The following is a 16978-nucleotide window of genomic DNA, read 5'->3' as shown; positions in this document are numbered from 1 at the left end:
GGGGGATGCGGCACGGGAAGAACCGGCCGAGGCTGCCACCTCTAGGTTGCACGGCTCCACGCTAGCGTGAGCACAGCCGCCTCGCTCCTTCCTGCGTTATCGCCACGGCACGGAGCATGCACTGCATCCTGGAACACCTTTCCAAGTTGCTATCGACAGAGCCTGAAAAGCTACTCCAAATTCATGGCAACAGGAGATAACAGGCCTTGAAGGAAAAGGGAAATTTCATCAGGAACTTGCAGGCGTGCACGGTTTGTTTGCAGCGTTTTTGATACGCCGGCGGAGCGCAACCACCACGTGCGGGTCTCCTGGAGCCCCCTCCAGCAGCAGGAGCAGGGCAGCCCTGACCCGGAGCCCCACCTGGAGCCCCTGGGGGAAGGAGCCCCCTCTTCTTCTTCCTGCCCCACCAGTAAGAGGGACACAACTCATCAGGCTGCCATAAAGCCACCAGGTAGCTAAGCTGCTCTGGGCCCGGGGGGCTTAACACCAGTTAAATACGCTCCGGGAAGAGTCTGGGCAGGACACGGGCGGTGTGCTGTCCCCGTAAAACGCAGGTAACTCGGGACGGTGACAGCGCAGGAGCACAGCAGGGCACGGGCAAGCAGTACCTGCCGCAGAGCCACGTGGGGGACATCGCTCCGGGGCCACCTGCAGGGTTATTTACGGGTTATTTGCCGGAGAGTAAGAGGAGAGGCTTTGGACACAGGTGCCAGGCGGCAGCGATGTCACCTCTCCACCACCACGGACATCACTGGGGTTTGTGCCGTACGGGCGCAGGTTTCAGCCCGCGGGTCGCTGACCCACGCCTGCCCCGGGAGGCACAGCAGCGGCCCAGCAAGTGTCACTCTGTGTGCTTCACAAGGGACAGTCCCATGCCTCTGTCCATCACAAGCAAGTGACATGTACAGAAAAAGCTTCCTGCTCTCTGAATCCATCCACTGCCAAGCGAACCGTTGGAGAGGTCGTTTCCAGGTTCGGGAGAAGCACGTTGGTGGCACTGCTCACGCCTTTCCCTCCCAACACCAGCCCAGGTCTCCCCAGCTGGGTCAAGGGAAGGTGCCTGCACGCACCGAGCAGTTACAAACTCCCAGCTCTTGCTGGCCCTTGCTTACAAGTCTCGTTTTCATTTTAAGCTGCACGCAGAAGAGGAGAAAACTGCTCTAAGTCAAACACAGTACATATGTGAGGCATCCTGGGGATGTTTGCCTTAATCACATCCAGACTTCCAGCATGGGGCTGAAGAACAAGACATCAAGTTTCTAACTTCTCTATTAGCAGAGACAATAAAAACAAAACACCACCACAAAACAAAAAGCCCAAGACCAAACCAGAAAACAACCGGCCCAAGACAAAAAGCCCACTGCACACTCAGCCTCCTCCGCTCCGTGAAGCCGGCCCGGACGGCGCTGCAGCCAGCCCTCGGCCACAGCCGTGCCACCAGCTGGGGCCCTGCAGCCTGGCCGAGGAGGGCTGCGGACCCCAGCCCAGGCCCGTGACTGGGGGCAGTGCCGGCTCGCCCAGCCCGCAGCACCTCTTCCTCCTGCCGTAACCATCTGGGGAAGCACTACCAGGCTGGGCAATTAATGAGAAGTTTCTATACAGGGAACACACAACGTGCCTGCATACCGGGGGAAAAAGCAGCCTTTAAGTTTGTGTTTTCTGCTCTCGTGGCTCTCAGGCAGGGGAACCAGGAACACGTATGTGAAATGAGCAATTTCTCAGGTTTCCCCGCCTTCGCCGCTCCCCTGCCATTATTTACATTTAGCAGGCATATTTCTGGAGTAGCTCTTGATCCCGTGCCTAGCAGGCTCCAGACATCAAGGGAAGGTTCAGCCGTCTCTGAAAGCACTACAGAAGAAAACCATTGTGGTGGCTGGCTTCTCCTCCTCCCAGTTTTGTTTTGATTTTCACATTAAAAAAAAAAAAAAAAAAAAAAAAAAAAAACTCCTCAGGGCATAGGAAAAAAATCCCAGCGTCAGCAGAAATCCGGCAGCTTTCTGGAGGAAAACGGAGCTCCAGGGAGCGGGCAGCAGCCGCGGGGCTCTCAGCACAGGCCACGCACCCCTCCATCCCCGTGGGCAGAGCCACGGAGCATGGGCTGGGCAGGGCCAGATACGGGGGCTACCAGCCAGCGTTATCCAACACACCTGGGGTTTTATGGAGCCCTCCTGGGCATTTGCACCATGGCCAGCGAAGGGGAGAGCACAGCTGGAACGTGAGCAGGCACAAACCTGGGAGGGCACGGACGCTTTGTGACTCTGGAGCATGCTTTGGGAAAGCACAGAAGCTTCCTGCAGCGAGGAAGGGACGAGGCAGTAACACCGCTGGGAGCAGCGGCTCCAGCTTGGTTTTGCTGTTTATGTAGGGAAGCCACGCATGATGCTAGTTAGACACAGTACCAGGCTCCCATTCCTGGGCGTACAGACTGAATCCACACGTATGCCTGGTCCGGCTGCTCAGAGGCACATCGTGTCAGGAAGCATTTTACTCCTTTGGGAAAAAAGAAGCGAATGGGAAGTGCCCAGAGGAGCTGGGCTTCCACCACTGACCATCCGCAGCACACCGGCAGCGGCCCGGCCCCAGCACAAAAGCCAAAGTTATTTCAGCACATACCCAGCCCTGCCAAGACACATGCAGCGTGTCTTTTCCATACTCGTGACCATTTACCTTACACAGCCAGAGTCTGCAAAAGTGCTACGGCATCGTTCAGTTCCGAAAGACCAGAGTAAACTCGGCACCTTGTAAAATGAAGCGCTAACTCAACACACTGAGAGCACCTGGCCGGGAGCACCAGGGAGAAGTGTGTTTCCACAGCCTCAAGCTTTCCACTCGCGGAGGGTATGACTAAAGCAGAAGGCAAACACCGAAGCTGCACGAGAAGCATCCAGGAAAGCCACCTGCAGCCGGCGGCGGGCGCCGCGCGCGCACTCTCTGGGCGAGCCGGGCCGTAGGTGCGCCGAAGGCTGCGACGCCCCTCGTCACTCACCGGTCGACGGCTTCCACATCAAAGCAAAATCTCTTCTCGATCGAGTCGGTTTTCCGCCGTGTGCAAGATTTGAGGATAACAGCTTCGTCTTCTCCCTGAGAAGAGACAGAATCGCAGATAAGGCGGAGAACAATCAGCCGTGCGCCTGCCCCCAGCGCCCACCGCACTTTCAATTAATGTGTTCAAACCAGAGGGAGGTTTGGTAAGATCAGCAACGCATTGCCTGCTAGAAATACGCAATTACATATCCAAAATGAGGGCTTGTCTTTCCACCTGTGCAAACGTGGTTATTCCAAAACAAGGAAGTGTCCCTTATGAACGCACACGGTGAGCTTTGTGCACCGAGTATCGCACGGCCCACGTTTCAGGCAGGCAGGGAGCGCTGGACCACAGCTTTTGGGCAAAGCTTTATTTTCCATTGCTGAACAATGCATCACCGACCTGGCTGTCAATTCTCACTCCAGAGCTGGCTGCATTTTTGGCAGTGTTCTGCACACACAAACTCCTAACGGGAGCAAACATGTCTTGAAATGTTTATTATTTTACAAAGCAATGACAAAACCGTCCTCCCATCCAGGCATCCACATCCAAGCCGTGCTGGATTTCCCCACGCCGAGCAGCAGTCGGGCAGGATCTGCGTGCACTGCTGTCCTCTGCTGGAGGAAGGCCCTCCTCGGGCCCTGCCAGCACAGAAAATTCTCCTTTTGCAATTTTTAAAATCCACCGATGACTCAATACAAGATAAATTCTGCGCGTGTTCCTGGAGACGGCCGCTTTTCTGTGCTCTCCGTGCTGTTCTAGATGACACCTTGGCTGACCACCCTGTTCCCTGACATCGCCATTTTCCAAGAAACCTATTTAGGGCCCCAGCAGGAACTCGGGAGGACAGCATTGAGGGGTTTCTGCAGGGCTGCTCCCCGGGGGACTGGCACGCTGCCTGCGCCCTGCCGCTCACCCGCCCGGCTCACTGCGGGAGCGAGGCTGCTCCCGAGCTGCCCTGCTCCCCCCGGTATTCGGGGAATGCCCCGCTTCACACCCGCTGATATCAAACGATATCCGACACCAGCCGCAGCCCCAGGCGTGCTCATGAGAGGCTGGCAGCAGCAGAGCCCGCCATGGCCCACGTGTGGCTGTCCCTGCCTGCAGCACCGACTCCGTGCCCGCAGCACACAGACCCCAGGACACCCGGCCACGGCGCTCGCTGGTGGGCTGCACGTAGCCTGCACGGGGCTGCTTCAGGGGGAGCACAAGGCACGAGACCCGCAGGCAGTGCCTCAGGGGGAGTACAGGGCATGAGACCCAGTGCAGGCAGCGCTTCATGCCAGGATGCTGCAAGCCTCAAGACCACAGGCGAGCGGCGCCGGAGCGGGCACCCGCCCTGCACGAGGAGGGCACCACGGCGTGTGGCAGTGCCCACACCCCGGGCACCGGGGAAGCCGTGAAGTGGGCAGAGACCACATGAAACAATACGCAGCCGCTGATGATTACAAGGCTGGCGTACTTGAAGGCTAAGTTATAATGAAGATGCTCTGAGGCAAGAGGAAATTAATTTTAAAACTTGCCCTCCTCCCTTTGCCAGCTGCCTTTGCCAGCAGGGAGCCGCACAGAAGCCTGCTGAGCTGCCGGGGGCAGCTCCCCTGGACGGGACGATGCTCGCAAACCACCCCAGCTGGGAACACACCGGGGGGCTCCATTGTTCCTGCTTTAGAGGAGAGGAAAGCCAGACCCCGCTACAGCTGGGCTTACGCTGCCCGGGAGCGCTCCCCCTGCACTGGCACACGGGGTCCGAAGGGAGCTGCACGCTCTCCTGCAGCTCTGCCCAAAAGGAAACGGCTTCACTGGCCAAGCCACAGGCACTGGGGAAGGAGCAAAACAACCAACAGCCTGCCTTCCCGCTCCTGCAGCGGGAACCAGGGACCAGGAACCGGGCGTTCACATGGGTGTATGCGGCACAGCCACTGTGCTCCCAGCCCTGCCACCACCACCTCTGCCCATAGCATCATGGCACGGCCAGGGTGCACGGCCAGGGTGCACGGCCAGGGTGCACGGCCAGGGTGCACGGCCAGGGTGCACGGCACGTGGCTCCTCAGCAGGACACAGCCACACCTGAGACCTCCCCAGGCCATCTCCAGCTGCGTACCGACACTCACCGCTTTTCCTCCAGATTTCTGGTCGAAGGGCACCATCGTTATCCGCTTGGATTCCCGCTCGTATGTGCAGTAATGCTTCACCCAGGCCGTACTGAAGTGACCTGCAAAGCAAATGCAGTTTTTATTCCCAGAACTAGTTCGGTTTGACTGCACTCCCACTAATAACCTGCAGGCTTAACGATCATTTCACACAACGCAGTTCTGTACCTGTGCTTCTTGCTGTACTTCACCAGTGGAATGAGCACTGCTCCCCCTTTCTGTTCAGGGAGGAGAAAGCAGACCTGTCGGGCACTGGCAGGGATTCTCCCATACACTGTAATACCCCAGCCACTGGGCCAGTCCCCCCCTCCCAGATTTTGGGGTCTGCTGAGCTAACTTCCACGTCCCCCCCTCCAATAAACCACTTCCCCCCATGCCCCTTCGCCGCATCGCCTTGGCCACCTACGTTTCTCCTGGACGTAGAGATACCCCTCCATCGTGTTCGGGCTGAGGTTTTTGTGTTCGTGAGGATTCTCCTTCATCTTCTTCATCAGCGATTCCACCTCTGACCTTGTTCCTTCAAAACGGTTTCTTGTCTGCAAATCAAAACAGGAATGCAGGAGCAGAGCTAGCTGGGGAGCCACCTTCCTGTCCCTTCTTCCATCCAACTTCAATAAATTCTTAACTTTTTTTGTGACAATAAAAACAAGCAGACACAACGGCACAAATCCAAGCCTCAGGTGCCTAGAACCCCTTGTGCAGACTGACACTTAGGCAGGGAGTTACATGACTCTGCATTTTTCTGCCAGGACTGCTGGCAGGAGGACCCCAGCGCTGGGTCAGCGCAGCCCTCGCAGCAAATGGGACCAGCAGAGCCCATGAATAGGTTTTTTCCCCGGGCCTGGATTTAATCTAAAAGAAAAACATTACAACAATTGGCAAGTTGTTTGTATTGTAAGTTTTCTGAAAAAGTTGTTCCAAAATAACGAAACCAGTCTGAGTTCTTTGTTGAAAAAAGGCAAATTTTCTAACACAGGAGGGAAGCACAGCACGCTGCAGTGCCAACATGAACGCAGAGCCCTGCACCCGGCCCCTGGTTTCTTGCAGGCCAGGCGTGGGGCACAGCAGCCTGGGCACTTACGTTCTGGATGCTGATGGTCAGCTCCGTCTTGAAGTCACTGAAATCCTTCGCAAGCTCGTAGCCATGGTGGTAGAAGGTAAAAAGCCCCTGCAGGAAGGCCAGCAGCTGCAGCGGGGTAAAACGAACCGAGACCGTCAGGCTTCCCTGGGGACTGCCGCGGCAAGCATCGCTGGCCCTTGGCCAGTGACAGCCGCCCACCAGCCCCCCTCTTCCACCCCATTGGACCCCCCACTTCAGTCAGTCCCCCTGATCCCACCGACACCAAAATCCTCCTCCTCTCCCCCCGTGCCCCTCGGCTCTGAACAGAGCTGGCTCTGCCCAAACAGCCCCTGCACAACCACAAACCGAGCTCTTGGACAGCCCAAGCCCTTGATCTTCTGCCCACAGCCACACACCAGCAAACCCCCTGCCCAGGACCCCTCTCCCACCCCTGCCCCACGTCACTCAGACGCTCGCTTTGTTGGAGCCAGGACGCGCCAGGCAGAGCAGGCAGCCACAGCCACGGTCACGCTTCCCCCGGCTCTGAGTTACTCCTCTCTAGGAGGGAATCACTCCTCGCAGACAGCAGGGGAGGTTTTGCATTTCCTAGAGAAGCTCCAAACGGCCTAGCACTGAGCAGAGGCAGATCCCAGAAAACCCATTTTTTCTATCTCTATCACTCCTGCACACTTTTTCCCTTGTGAGCGTTTCAGTTCTCTCCAGACTCTATTTTTTTTCCCTCGGTCGAGCCTATTCTCCTTTCAGTTGCCAGCAGACACCACAGGCCGGTCCATTACAGCAGAGATGCAGAACCAAGAAATGCTTTGGGCCAAGCCAACGGCCCTGTGCCCTGCACCAGGGGGCTCACCCAAAGCACATCTCCTGCTGCCTGTCCCCAGACCTGCCCCGCGGGGGGCTGCAGAGCCCTGGCTCCACGCAGTACCACGGCCCTCGGGACCCCTCTGTGGGACGGAAAGGGCTGAGCCTCCACTTACAGGTTCCACGAACTCAAACATCTTCCTCTCCTGGACCTCCTGCACCTTGAAGACATACTCCAGGGACACTTCGTAAAAATGCTGCCGAACCAGGTCCACCTGGCTGTCTGCCTGCAAGCGCCGGGGAGGTGAAAGAGGAAAGACAAAGTCAGCGCTGGCTGGGGGCACAGCCAGAGGACACCCGGGTCTAATGGGGACGTGTCTGTGCAGAACGTAAAGACACCGGTCTGGGGCTGGACAGATGGCACAGCGATTAAATATAAACCCGAGGCACACAGGCAGGCTCCTTCTTCAGCTGAAAAAAAGGGGGTTGGTGACTCACGTTCTCACCTCCCCGACAGCTGGGTAGAAAAGCACGAGTTAGAAGTGAGAAAAAGGAGAAGCTGCCACACACCCGACAGCAAGAAGTGGCTCTCTGCTGCCTGGAAAGCCACACACAGGACAGGGCAGGAGGCTGCCGGGGCCTCCAGCACACACCACGACGGGGTCACTGCTCAGTGGCACCCCAAACAACGCAACCCAGCCCGGGGACCCCTCAGGGCTGCACACACGGCGCCCCTGCCCCCTGCGGAACGCAGCCAGCAAATGCCCGCTTGCGTTTTGACAGCAGCTTGCTCCCGATTTTCCCTGGGACACCGCTGTGAAATGGAACATTTTCCCCGTGATTTGCGCTGGTTGTCTGCGGTGCAGGGGCCGAGATGTTTAACAAATCGAGTTCTGAAAAGCAGAAAATATGACGCAATGAAACATCTTTGCCAGGAGTTAAATGGCATGTTCGACTCAGCGTGTTATTTAACTGGTCAGCAGCCAAAGCAGCAGAGAATTCCCATGGTTTCCTCCTATCCTGGCTTTGCTGCAGCAGCTGCACATGTGGCCACTATCACCCTCCAGATGTGGACAGCAGGAAGAGATTAGGAAATATAAAACACCCAATCACCCGGACACGAACCCGCATCTCGCAGCCATCAGGGTATCTAATGAGGCTTCAGACTGCCATTAAATGGTTGGTGTTGGCTTTCCTGAAACGTCACCATCCCATCAGCGACTGCCCCGTGCACATCTGCCACGACTGCTTCTTCCAGCGCCACAGGGGAAAAAGACCCCAGCACATGGCAGGCACCGGCTGGCCCCGGCCTTTGCAGCAAAAGCCCGAGCCCAAGTTTGGGGTGGAAAATGCCAGCAGATGGCACCAGCAGCCAGCGCTGCTGAACACGCACCAGCAGCAGCGTCCTGCATGCAGCCAGCACGGCACGGCACAGCACAGCACGGCACAGCATGGCACGGCATGGCACAGCACGGCACCCCACCACCCAGCGTCCTGGGCTCCTGCGCAGCCCCCCAGGGCCGTCCTCTGGCCAGGGCTCAGCACCACAGCTCTGCACGTCACTGCGGCAGCCACAAGCGGCTCCTCTCCAGCAGGAATCCCTCCACTTGGATGTCTCGCGATGGCATTTCAAACCAAGCATGGCTTTAAGAGGCTGCCAGGAGCCAGGAGCCGCCGGGACGCAGGGGTGCGACCACGCAGCAGGGCGCTGACAGACTCAGATCACCCACACCAGGGCAGCGCTCGCTCGCAGCCCAGATCCATGCCCCTCTTCACCTCTGGTCCGGTGGAAGGTAATTCCTCGTGCCACAGACATGCAGATCTGCTCTCTCGAGTCAGAGCGGCTCCGCACACCGCTCCAGCACAGGGGGCAGCGCCCGCGCCCACCGCCCCCTTCCAGGGGCAGCTGCGGACACGCCATCACCCTGCCCAAAAGCAAGTCCTGCAGGGACCAGCCAGCCCTGGCCAGCTCAAGGAATTCCAGACTCGGAAGAAATGACCGAAAATTCAGTGTACTCATCCAGTAAGAGCATTTGGCACCGCAGCAAACTGCGTCCCAAGTAAGCAACAGACCCACAAAGCAGTTTAGAAGCACTAAGCCTGATCGCCCTTCTCACGAAGCTCAGAGCCAGCGCAGCCACTTCCAGAGAAGGGAAATAAAGCGATTTGCTGTGGCACACGGGAAGCCGGCAGCAGAACCAGCTCCCTTCTGCCACGCTCTTTAATTACAAACTCTGTCCTTTTGGGTTGCTCTCCATTTTGGGATCTCTCTGACTTACTCACCAGAACAGCTCTGACCCCTTTGATTAAAGGAAGAGGGGAAAACCTGCCACTCGCAGCCAACATGAGGAAAAAAAGTAGTTACAGCCAAGAAAACCGATGCTGTAAGCTGCTTAAAGTATTCAAAAAGCTCAACAGTTACTGGCAGACATGGAAAACCAGAGGTCTCTCTCACCTCCTGGAGCTGGGATTCCTTCTTCTTGGAAGACAAGTTTAAGTGCTTTTCTAGGACACCGCAGTACTTCTCAGTCTCCTTGTCGTATTTCTTTTTGGCATCCTACAAAACAGAGCGAACAGCGTGATGCTGCAGCCGACGGCACTGGGCCAGCAGGAGGAGGCTCAATGGCAGCCCTTTGACACGGGGTGAGAGCTGCCCACCCTCTGCTCAGCCCATACAAGACAGGACCAGACCCAGGGGGCTGGGTGCAGGTGAACGCCAGGGATTTGGGGCCAGGCAAGGCCCCGCTGGGTGGCAGGGCGGCCAGGGAGGCGACCCCAGTGCCAGGGCGCTGCTCACTTCCCATCCCCGGCCGCCCGGGGAAGCGGCTCATCCCGCGTGTCATCAGCATGACACCGTAACTCAGATGTTTGTGAAAGGCAGGTGTCAGCCCAGCCTTGTCTCATGCAGCTTGTGCATCCCTGCAGCCCCGCAGAAGTCAGCCACCAGCCCACAAACTGGGGACGCAGAGCGCTTCCCACAAAATTAACCCTCTGCTGGGAAAAGCCCGCGCGAGGCGAAGCAGCTGCGTTTATTTTAAGTTTGTTCTAAAAACCGATAGCAACCCTGCGGCCACACCCAGAGCAGCCAGGCTTTGAAGAGCCCAAATTGGACAGCGAACGGAGGCAGCGGCCACAGAGCAGCTCCTCGCCCTGCGCCTGCTTCTCATTACCCCCAGGCTGGGCTCAGACGCACCGCCTGCTCTGCCGCGCTCCGACCCCGAACACAGCGGCACCAGGAGACGGAGGAAAAGCAGGGCTGAGGGTCAGGCCAAAAGAAGGGTGCTGTGCGAGGACATCCAGCCGGGGAAGATTCAGCCAGTGCCCCCAGGGCAGCTCGCACCGAGCCCCTGCCTCGAGATGTGGTGTGGCTGCTGCCACCAGCACCAGCAGGATGAGCCCCACGGCCCGGGGCAGAGGCACACGGCAGCACAGCTTTGCTCCGGGCTGGTGTGTGCGGGGACAGCCGTGTCCGTGAGAGCCCCGGGGGCACCCCGCGGCACCCAGCACTCCTAAGGGCACCGGAGAGACATCGGGGTGGGTGATCCCCATCTGTCTGGCCGAGGTACCGCTGCTAGCAGGGGAGAAGGGCTGTATCTGCAGGACCTGGCATGGTACGTTAGTAACTGGCTCACTTCTGCGGGATCCCTTTTTGTGTTGTTGTTTTTTTCCTTCTTTTTTTCAGCTGCGTAAACCAAGCCGGGTCGGCCTTGGGACAGGGCACGCCGCTGCCATGCAAACACTGCCCCAGCTCGCTGGCACGTGCTTCTTGCAGGCAGCAGCAGGTTGTTATAACAACAGCAGAGCCACAAGCAGCGTTTTTAACTCCAGAACAAAGGCAGGAAAGAAAGGCCGGCAGGGACAGCCTGTCCCACAGCAGCCTCAGACACACGGGTGTGTTCCCAGGTTCACCCGGGCTGCCAGAAGCCACCCAAGTCTGCAGCGTGCCAGGAACGAGGGAGCACGGAGCTGAAGGGTTTCAGGCGACTGTGAGCTCATCTCACAGCATGCAAATTCTGGTTCGGAGGAGGAGAAAAAGTTCGCTGAAGCTGGCACGTGATTTTTGGCCAACAGCTCACGTCGGTGCATTACTTGCCTGCAGGTGAACTGGGAAGCACCGAGGCACTTTCATAGGGGCTGGGCTGTCCCCGTCCCCTCCCACAGCCGGGGCCAGCAGGGCCCGTCCTGTGGCACACCAGGGCCCTTGGCACTGAGCACCCCGAGCCCTGCCTCTGAGCCCCAGCAGAGGCTCCCAGACGAGGCCGTGTCTCGATGCAGAAGTAACCCACCTTAGCGGCACCAATCTGCTCCTTGCGAAACTTCTCCAGCGGCGTGATCAGCACCTCGCTGGCGTTCTCGATCTGCCGGACACACAGGGGAAAAAGTCACCCTCACCTCCCCGGGCGCACCGGGCACCCAGGCACCAGCTCAGCCCCCGTGCCCCTCGACACCTCCATTCCTTCCCTGCGGGCACACCTCCGCTGGGCTCTGCTGTGCCAAGGACCCTCTCCTGCAAACCCCCCATGCCTCGTCCTCCTCCTCCTGCACATCCGACTGGGCTCCAGGAGGGAGGCTGAGCGGCGTTCCCCAACCCTGCTCTTCACCCCAGCGCACCCTGCGATGTCTGCAGAAGCTGACAGCTCCCTCCCTGTGCTCGCCCCCAGCAGTGCCATGGGTGAGGGAAGGGGCCAGGAACCCGCTCTGCCCTCAGCACCACCGCACGCACGGTGCCACAGATGTCCCACCGTTGACCGGAGCCGAAACCTCCCAGCAGCGGCGGTGCCACCGCCGGGGCTCCCCCTCTCAGGGCCGTACCATGCGCATCCGCTCGTCCTCCAGGTTCCGCAGCACCGTGGCAAACTCCTGCAGGGACTTGGCTGCAAGGGACACACCAACAGGTTCAGCATTTAACAGCGCTTTCTTTTTTAACTCTAAGCATCCGAGTAGCCATAGCAACACGTTTCCAGTGCTCGCCGCCTCCCAGGCTGGCTCTGGCTGCCCACCAGCTCCATGGCAGCACGAACCCCGCCGCGCTGCGGGGACCTGGGGGAAATGGTCTGCCCCCAGACCTCGGGGGAAATAACGCCCAAAGCAGCTGATCAGCCTGGGGATGCCTTCCCAGTGAGCGCACTGCGTTCACTTGACACCCAGCCCTGCCTGGATGAGAAAGCTGTTTGTGCTGAGACTGGGCACAAATCAACGAGCAAATCAGGACTAGAGCTCCTTCGCTCTGCTAGCGGCAGACCACGTGCACAGTAAGCTCTAGGAAGCCCAGCCTGGGCAGACGGGGTAACACGGAGCGCAGGGGATGAAGACGCCCCGTGCTCGGCCCAGCCCAGGCTGCAGAGCAGCACCTGCCCTCAGCCGTGCAGGGGGTGCAGCCACAAAGGCAGGCTGCTGCTCCTCTCCTGGAGGTCGCAGCCCCTGGCCGTGATATCTCCACATCCCTGCCCTCAGACAGGGAAGGGCAAAGGGCTGGATAACCTAGATGGCTTCAGATCAGGCAATCTTCCTCCTTGCTTATCTGGTAGGGGCAGCCTTCGGCCACGAAGCAGCAGCTGTTCTCCTTGCGAAGGCTTTGCGGGTGTTGAACTAGGAGAAATGCATCGTTTCCACAGAGCAGGGGATGGCCCGGCTGGAATTCCGGGTCCCTTGGTGTCCCTGAGTGTTCCCACCCCGTGCACTGCTCAGCCCAGGGGTCTGGAGGGGGCCCAGGCTCCCCCCGCAGCAGCGCCCGTGCTCACCTATGCAGATCTCGTCGTCCGTCTCAGCGTCGCCGATGCAGCGGAATTTAAACTCGTTGAGGGAGTCGGCGAACTTGCGCTTGGCTGAGGACAGATCTGCCGAGAGACAGCGGGGAGAGGGGAAACGTGGGTGTCAGCCGGGGAACAGGCCCTCCGACGGCACGGCAGGTGGGCACGGGGTCCCAGCCGGCAACCCCCGGGAGGACCCACTCGAGGGGGCCCCTTCCTGCCCCGCACACCCCAGGGATGGGCTCTGGGGGTCCCAGCCAGCACCCCCCAGACACACCACGGGAGGGGCAGCCTCAGCTGCTCACCATGAGGACCTCACGGGGCCCCGAGCCCAGCGCCCCGGGGTGAACACGGCGGGTGACAGCCCACGGCACGGCCGGACACCGCTGCCGATGTGGGCATGGCCCCGCTGCGCCCAGGCCCTGTTTGTGGGCGTTGCAGCAGAGGTGGATTGCCTTACGAGTCACAGACTCTCTCCAAGAGCTGAATCCTATTAAGTTATTACTTCCATGACCTGAGCGGGTCCACGCTCAGCTTTCCGAACCACCCCGTAGCCCTGCACACGCACGCGCCCCCGGGCACCGCAGGGCTGCCAGCTCGGCGGGGAGCTCACCCTGCAGCAACGCGGGGCCTCCGGGCACGCAGGCGGCGTTAGGGTGCTGTGCTGCTAAATCCCCTGGGCACTTCTGCACTCAGCGTCCCCAAAGTTCAGCGAGCTTTTCCCTGTCCGAACACCGGTGGAGAACGTGCGTGCACATAAAGACCGCGTCCTCCTCTCAGGCACCCACTGCCAGAAGAGAACCGAAGCAGAACTGGAGCATTTTGCTTTCCCTGGGGGACAAGGGAGTTAAAAGCTTTCTCCGAGCATTAAAGCTGCTCTCCCAGTACCTGCTCGTATCCCTGGGGCTAATCCTGCCCACCTCGCAGTCCACGACCAAAGCTGTGCCCAGCTGCTGTCACACAACTCCTGAGGCAGCCGCAAAGCCCTGAAATGCCAGCAGGGAGAGGGCCGGGCAGCAGCAGGGGCTCGGCTGCTCGGGGACCCCCAGGAGTTACTGAGGGCAGCACCAGCACGGCCCCCCCCAGTGCCTCTCCTCCCGCCCTCGCCGGCCCCTTCCCTCAGCAGCTCAGGGGCTTCAACCCGGTCCCCAGGAGCCCTGCAGCCTCCTGCCTCCTCTGGAATGGAAACGGAGCGGACGTTAACGAGAAGATGACGTTAATGACTTGAGGAGCCACTTCCTCCCCACCAGCTCCGCGCTGACCCTGGGCCACCCGGCCGGGCTCACGGACACCCAGTCCTGGCAGCTGCCGTCCCCTCCCTCCTGCTGCTGCCTGGGCAGGGGCACAGCAAGCCTGGAAGATTTTGGGAGCGACGGCCCGCAGCACGTATAAATAGAGAGGAGAGGCTGAGGGAGAAGGAGATAACTCCCAGCGTGGTGGCGATAAAGGGAAATCGCTCCCAGCTGCTCGCTGAGTGACACAACCAATTCACAGGGTGCTGCAGCAGCTAAAATTAGCGCCAGGCTGGGCCAGAAAAGCAGATGGGCAGCGCAGGGAGGCCCCAGTCCCCGTTAGCCCACCAGCATCCTCGCATCCCTCTGCACGTCAGCGTTTTAGGGAAAGCCCTGGGGCAGGAGGACAAGCCCCAAGTGCGCTGCGAGGGACGGCGTGTGGGAAGGGCAGGGCAGGGTGCTTGCCCCTCGGCAGAGCTCGCTGACAGACCCCCCGGGCTGTGGGTGAACAAACAAAATCCTGCGAAGGCTCAGGAGAAACTTCTGCTTTCCCTCGTGCGCGAGCGCAACCACGCAGCTCCCCACGCGCGTGAGTCAAAGCCGCGCTGCACAAGTTCTGCTTCCAGCGTCTGGCCGGCTTCACCAACCAGCCACAAAATCGGGCAAAACCACCGCAAAGCTGGAAAAATCCTGCTGCCTGAGCAACGCGGCTGGCCCGGGGTCTGGGCACCACCAGATGGTGGTCCTGGCACGGCTGGGGCTGTGCGGCTGCTCGGGGCCGTTCCCCAGCAGCTCTGGAAGCCACGCGGTGGCCGAGTGCCCACGGGGCCTCCTGGCAGCCCCGAGCACCCTGCAGAGCACCCGGGCTGCCTGCGGCCACGGGAACCGGCCGTGCCTCCACCCCCCAACACTACCTGTGCTGGGATGGGGGAGACACCCCCGGGCTGAGCGGCGCCGACCCCAAATCCCTCTCACCTGCAGGTAACTGGTGCAGCCGGGGCTCGCTGCCCTCCCCTCCCGCGCCAGGCAGGGAAGGTGCCTGCATGCCGATGCGGGTCAGCGCGCTGGCTCACGCACTGTGCTAAAACAATGGCTAAGTCTGCAGTCGCCGGGTTTCCGTGCTGTTCCTGCCTGTCCTCCCCTCTGCTCTGGTGTCCCCCCACTCCATTCCCACCGGTGCCGCAGGCAGTGCCGTGCCCCGAGGCGCCCCGCTCCCCGCACCCCTTCCAGGAGGAGGATCCCTTTCGGAAAGTCAATTTGACAGAAAGCAGGCATGAGCACGGCGTGCCAGAGGTCCAGCTGCGTAACCACGGCAACGAGCAATCTAAATAAAATGCCCTTTTAAACGTGATGTATGGGCTCGTTACTGCAATATAGGGTTACCAGCTCAAACATTTACGGGAACAGCTACAGTAGCGCTCCCCTTCCTGAGAACTCTGCCCTTCCTGGAGGAGGGTTACGGACAGGGTGCCAGAAGGGAGAAAGCTGCAGGCAGCTGGGGACGAGGGACGTGAAAGGAGCTGGCAGTGACACTGCTGCACACCCCGCTGGCCGGGCAGGGCGCAAGAGCAGCCGTGAGCTCCAGCGATGGGGCAAGAGCCCGCGGGTACCAGGACCTACACGTGGGGCCCACAGCCCCCAGTGGGACACCCAGCGGGGAGGCTGAGCCACATCCCCAGCCCCCAGCAGCCCCATGCACAGCTCACGTGCTGCTCCAAGTCCCCGAGTCCCTTGCGTAACCTCGAGCTGAGCCGCAGCCAGGTCCCGGCGGTGTTCACCCGCGGTGCAAGCGCCCCTGCGCTGCCTCCGCACCTGGGTCCCACCAGCAAGGCTGCCGACGTCCTTGGAGGCAAACCTGCACAGGTCAGGTAATGAGCAGCGGAGCTCACAGCAGTCTGCACGGCCTCACAGCTGCAGGACCTGGGCTCCTTCCAAAATTCACAGAGGCCAAGAGGACAGCAGCCCACAGCCCCTCTCCTGCCTGGGGTCCCCGTGCCCCTCACGCCCACTCCTCCATTCAGCCCTCCCTGGTGTCACCTCCTGGCCCTCAGCAAGCCTGAGCACTCTGCTGCATCATCCTTCTGGGAAGCAGCTTCTGTAACCGCAAGGGGACTGAAGTGTTTGGCTTTTAAGCCCTTCCCAAAGACATTTGGAAACGCTGCAGAAGGCCAGCCCTGCAGCGAAGGCGCTTTGGTTTCGTAACCCCGTCTGTGCGCACCCTCCTGGCGCGAGGAAAGCCCCGTCCTGGGCACGGCTCCGCTGCTCCGTGCCCTGCGGACCCGTCACCCCCTGGGACGTCTCCATGGTGTCACAACGGGGGCACCGCAGGCAGGTGAAGGGACAGACCAAAGGTGCCGAGGGAAACTGGGGATTATCGGGCGGATCTGGCTGCAAAGGGCACGGGGACGCGGGAGGCCGGCCGCACGCTGCGCGGCAGGTTCAGTGCCTGTCCCGCCTGAAACACTCTGTTCTCACCCAGAGCGGTGTTTCTACACTTCCTGAGAAGAAAATTGCTTAATAATCTATATTTACTGCTGAATTGGACAACAGGAACCGCAACGCCTGCCCCTTCCTTCCCCCGCCGCAGGGAGCTGCGGGCTCGTCCGGCCGGGCCAGGCAGCCCCTCGCACGGCCCGCAGGAGAGACAGGAGGGTCCCCGACAGCACAGGAGCTGCTTTCAGCACCCCTGCCCTCTGCCCTGCCAGCACTGTGATGAGGAGCATCCCTCACCCCACGGCACTGGGGCACCGTGTCTCTGCTCCCCCTGCGCCAGTGCCCAGGTCCAGCCCGCTCGCCGGCCTCGCGGCGCTCGCTTCTGACAGCCCCAAAGACTGCACAGCACCAGCTCCCCCCTCGCTGACACGTCCCTTACAGCTTCTCAAAAATTAAAGGAAATTGCGTCTGCTTTACGATCCATCTGCCGGCTGTCATTTAAAAGCCGC

The 16978-nt window shown here is 60.1% G+C and overlaps 1 protein-coding gene across 4 annotated transcripts in view; it reads right to left on the bottom strand.

The window, feature by feature from the left end:
* Window positions 1-16978, bottom strand: part of ARHGAP26 (Rho GTPase activating protein 26) — a 126262-nt gene that overhangs the window by 96099 nt on the left and 13185 nt on the right. For 3 of the 4 annotated variants that reach the window (XM_035338670.1, XM_035338666.1, XM_035338669.1), the window contains exons 2-10: window positions 12796-12891; window positions 11867-11928; window positions 11341-11412; window positions 9510-9611; window positions 7231-7341; window positions 6257-6361; window positions 5582-5711; window positions 5137-5237; window positions 2987-3081 (exon numbers count right to left, since the gene is read on the bottom strand). In XM_035338670.1, the coding sequence (XP_035194561.1) occupies window positions 2987-3081; window positions 5137-5237; window positions 5582-5711; window positions 6257-6361; window positions 7231-7341; window positions 9510-9611; window positions 11341-11412; window positions 11867-11928; window positions 12796-12891 (874 nt within the window). The remainder of the gene's footprint in view (window positions 1-2986; window positions 3082-5136; window positions 5238-5581; window positions 5712-6256; window positions 6362-7230; window positions 7342-9509; window positions 9612-11340; window positions 11413-11866; window positions 11929-12795; window positions 12892-16978) is intronic. The other variant, XM_035338668.1, reaches the window with a different exon arrangement.

Source organism: Oxyura jamaicensis, chromosome 13 (genome assembly GCF_011077185.1).
Source record: "Oxyura jamaicensis isolate SHBP4307 breed ruddy duck chromosome 13, BPBGC_Ojam_1.0, whole genome shotgun sequence".
Taxonomy (NCBI): domain Eukaryota; kingdom Metazoa; phylum Chordata; class Aves; order Anseriformes; family Anatidae; genus Oxyura; species Oxyura jamaicensis.
This window is presented reverse-complemented; position numbering and strand designations above follow the sequence as displayed.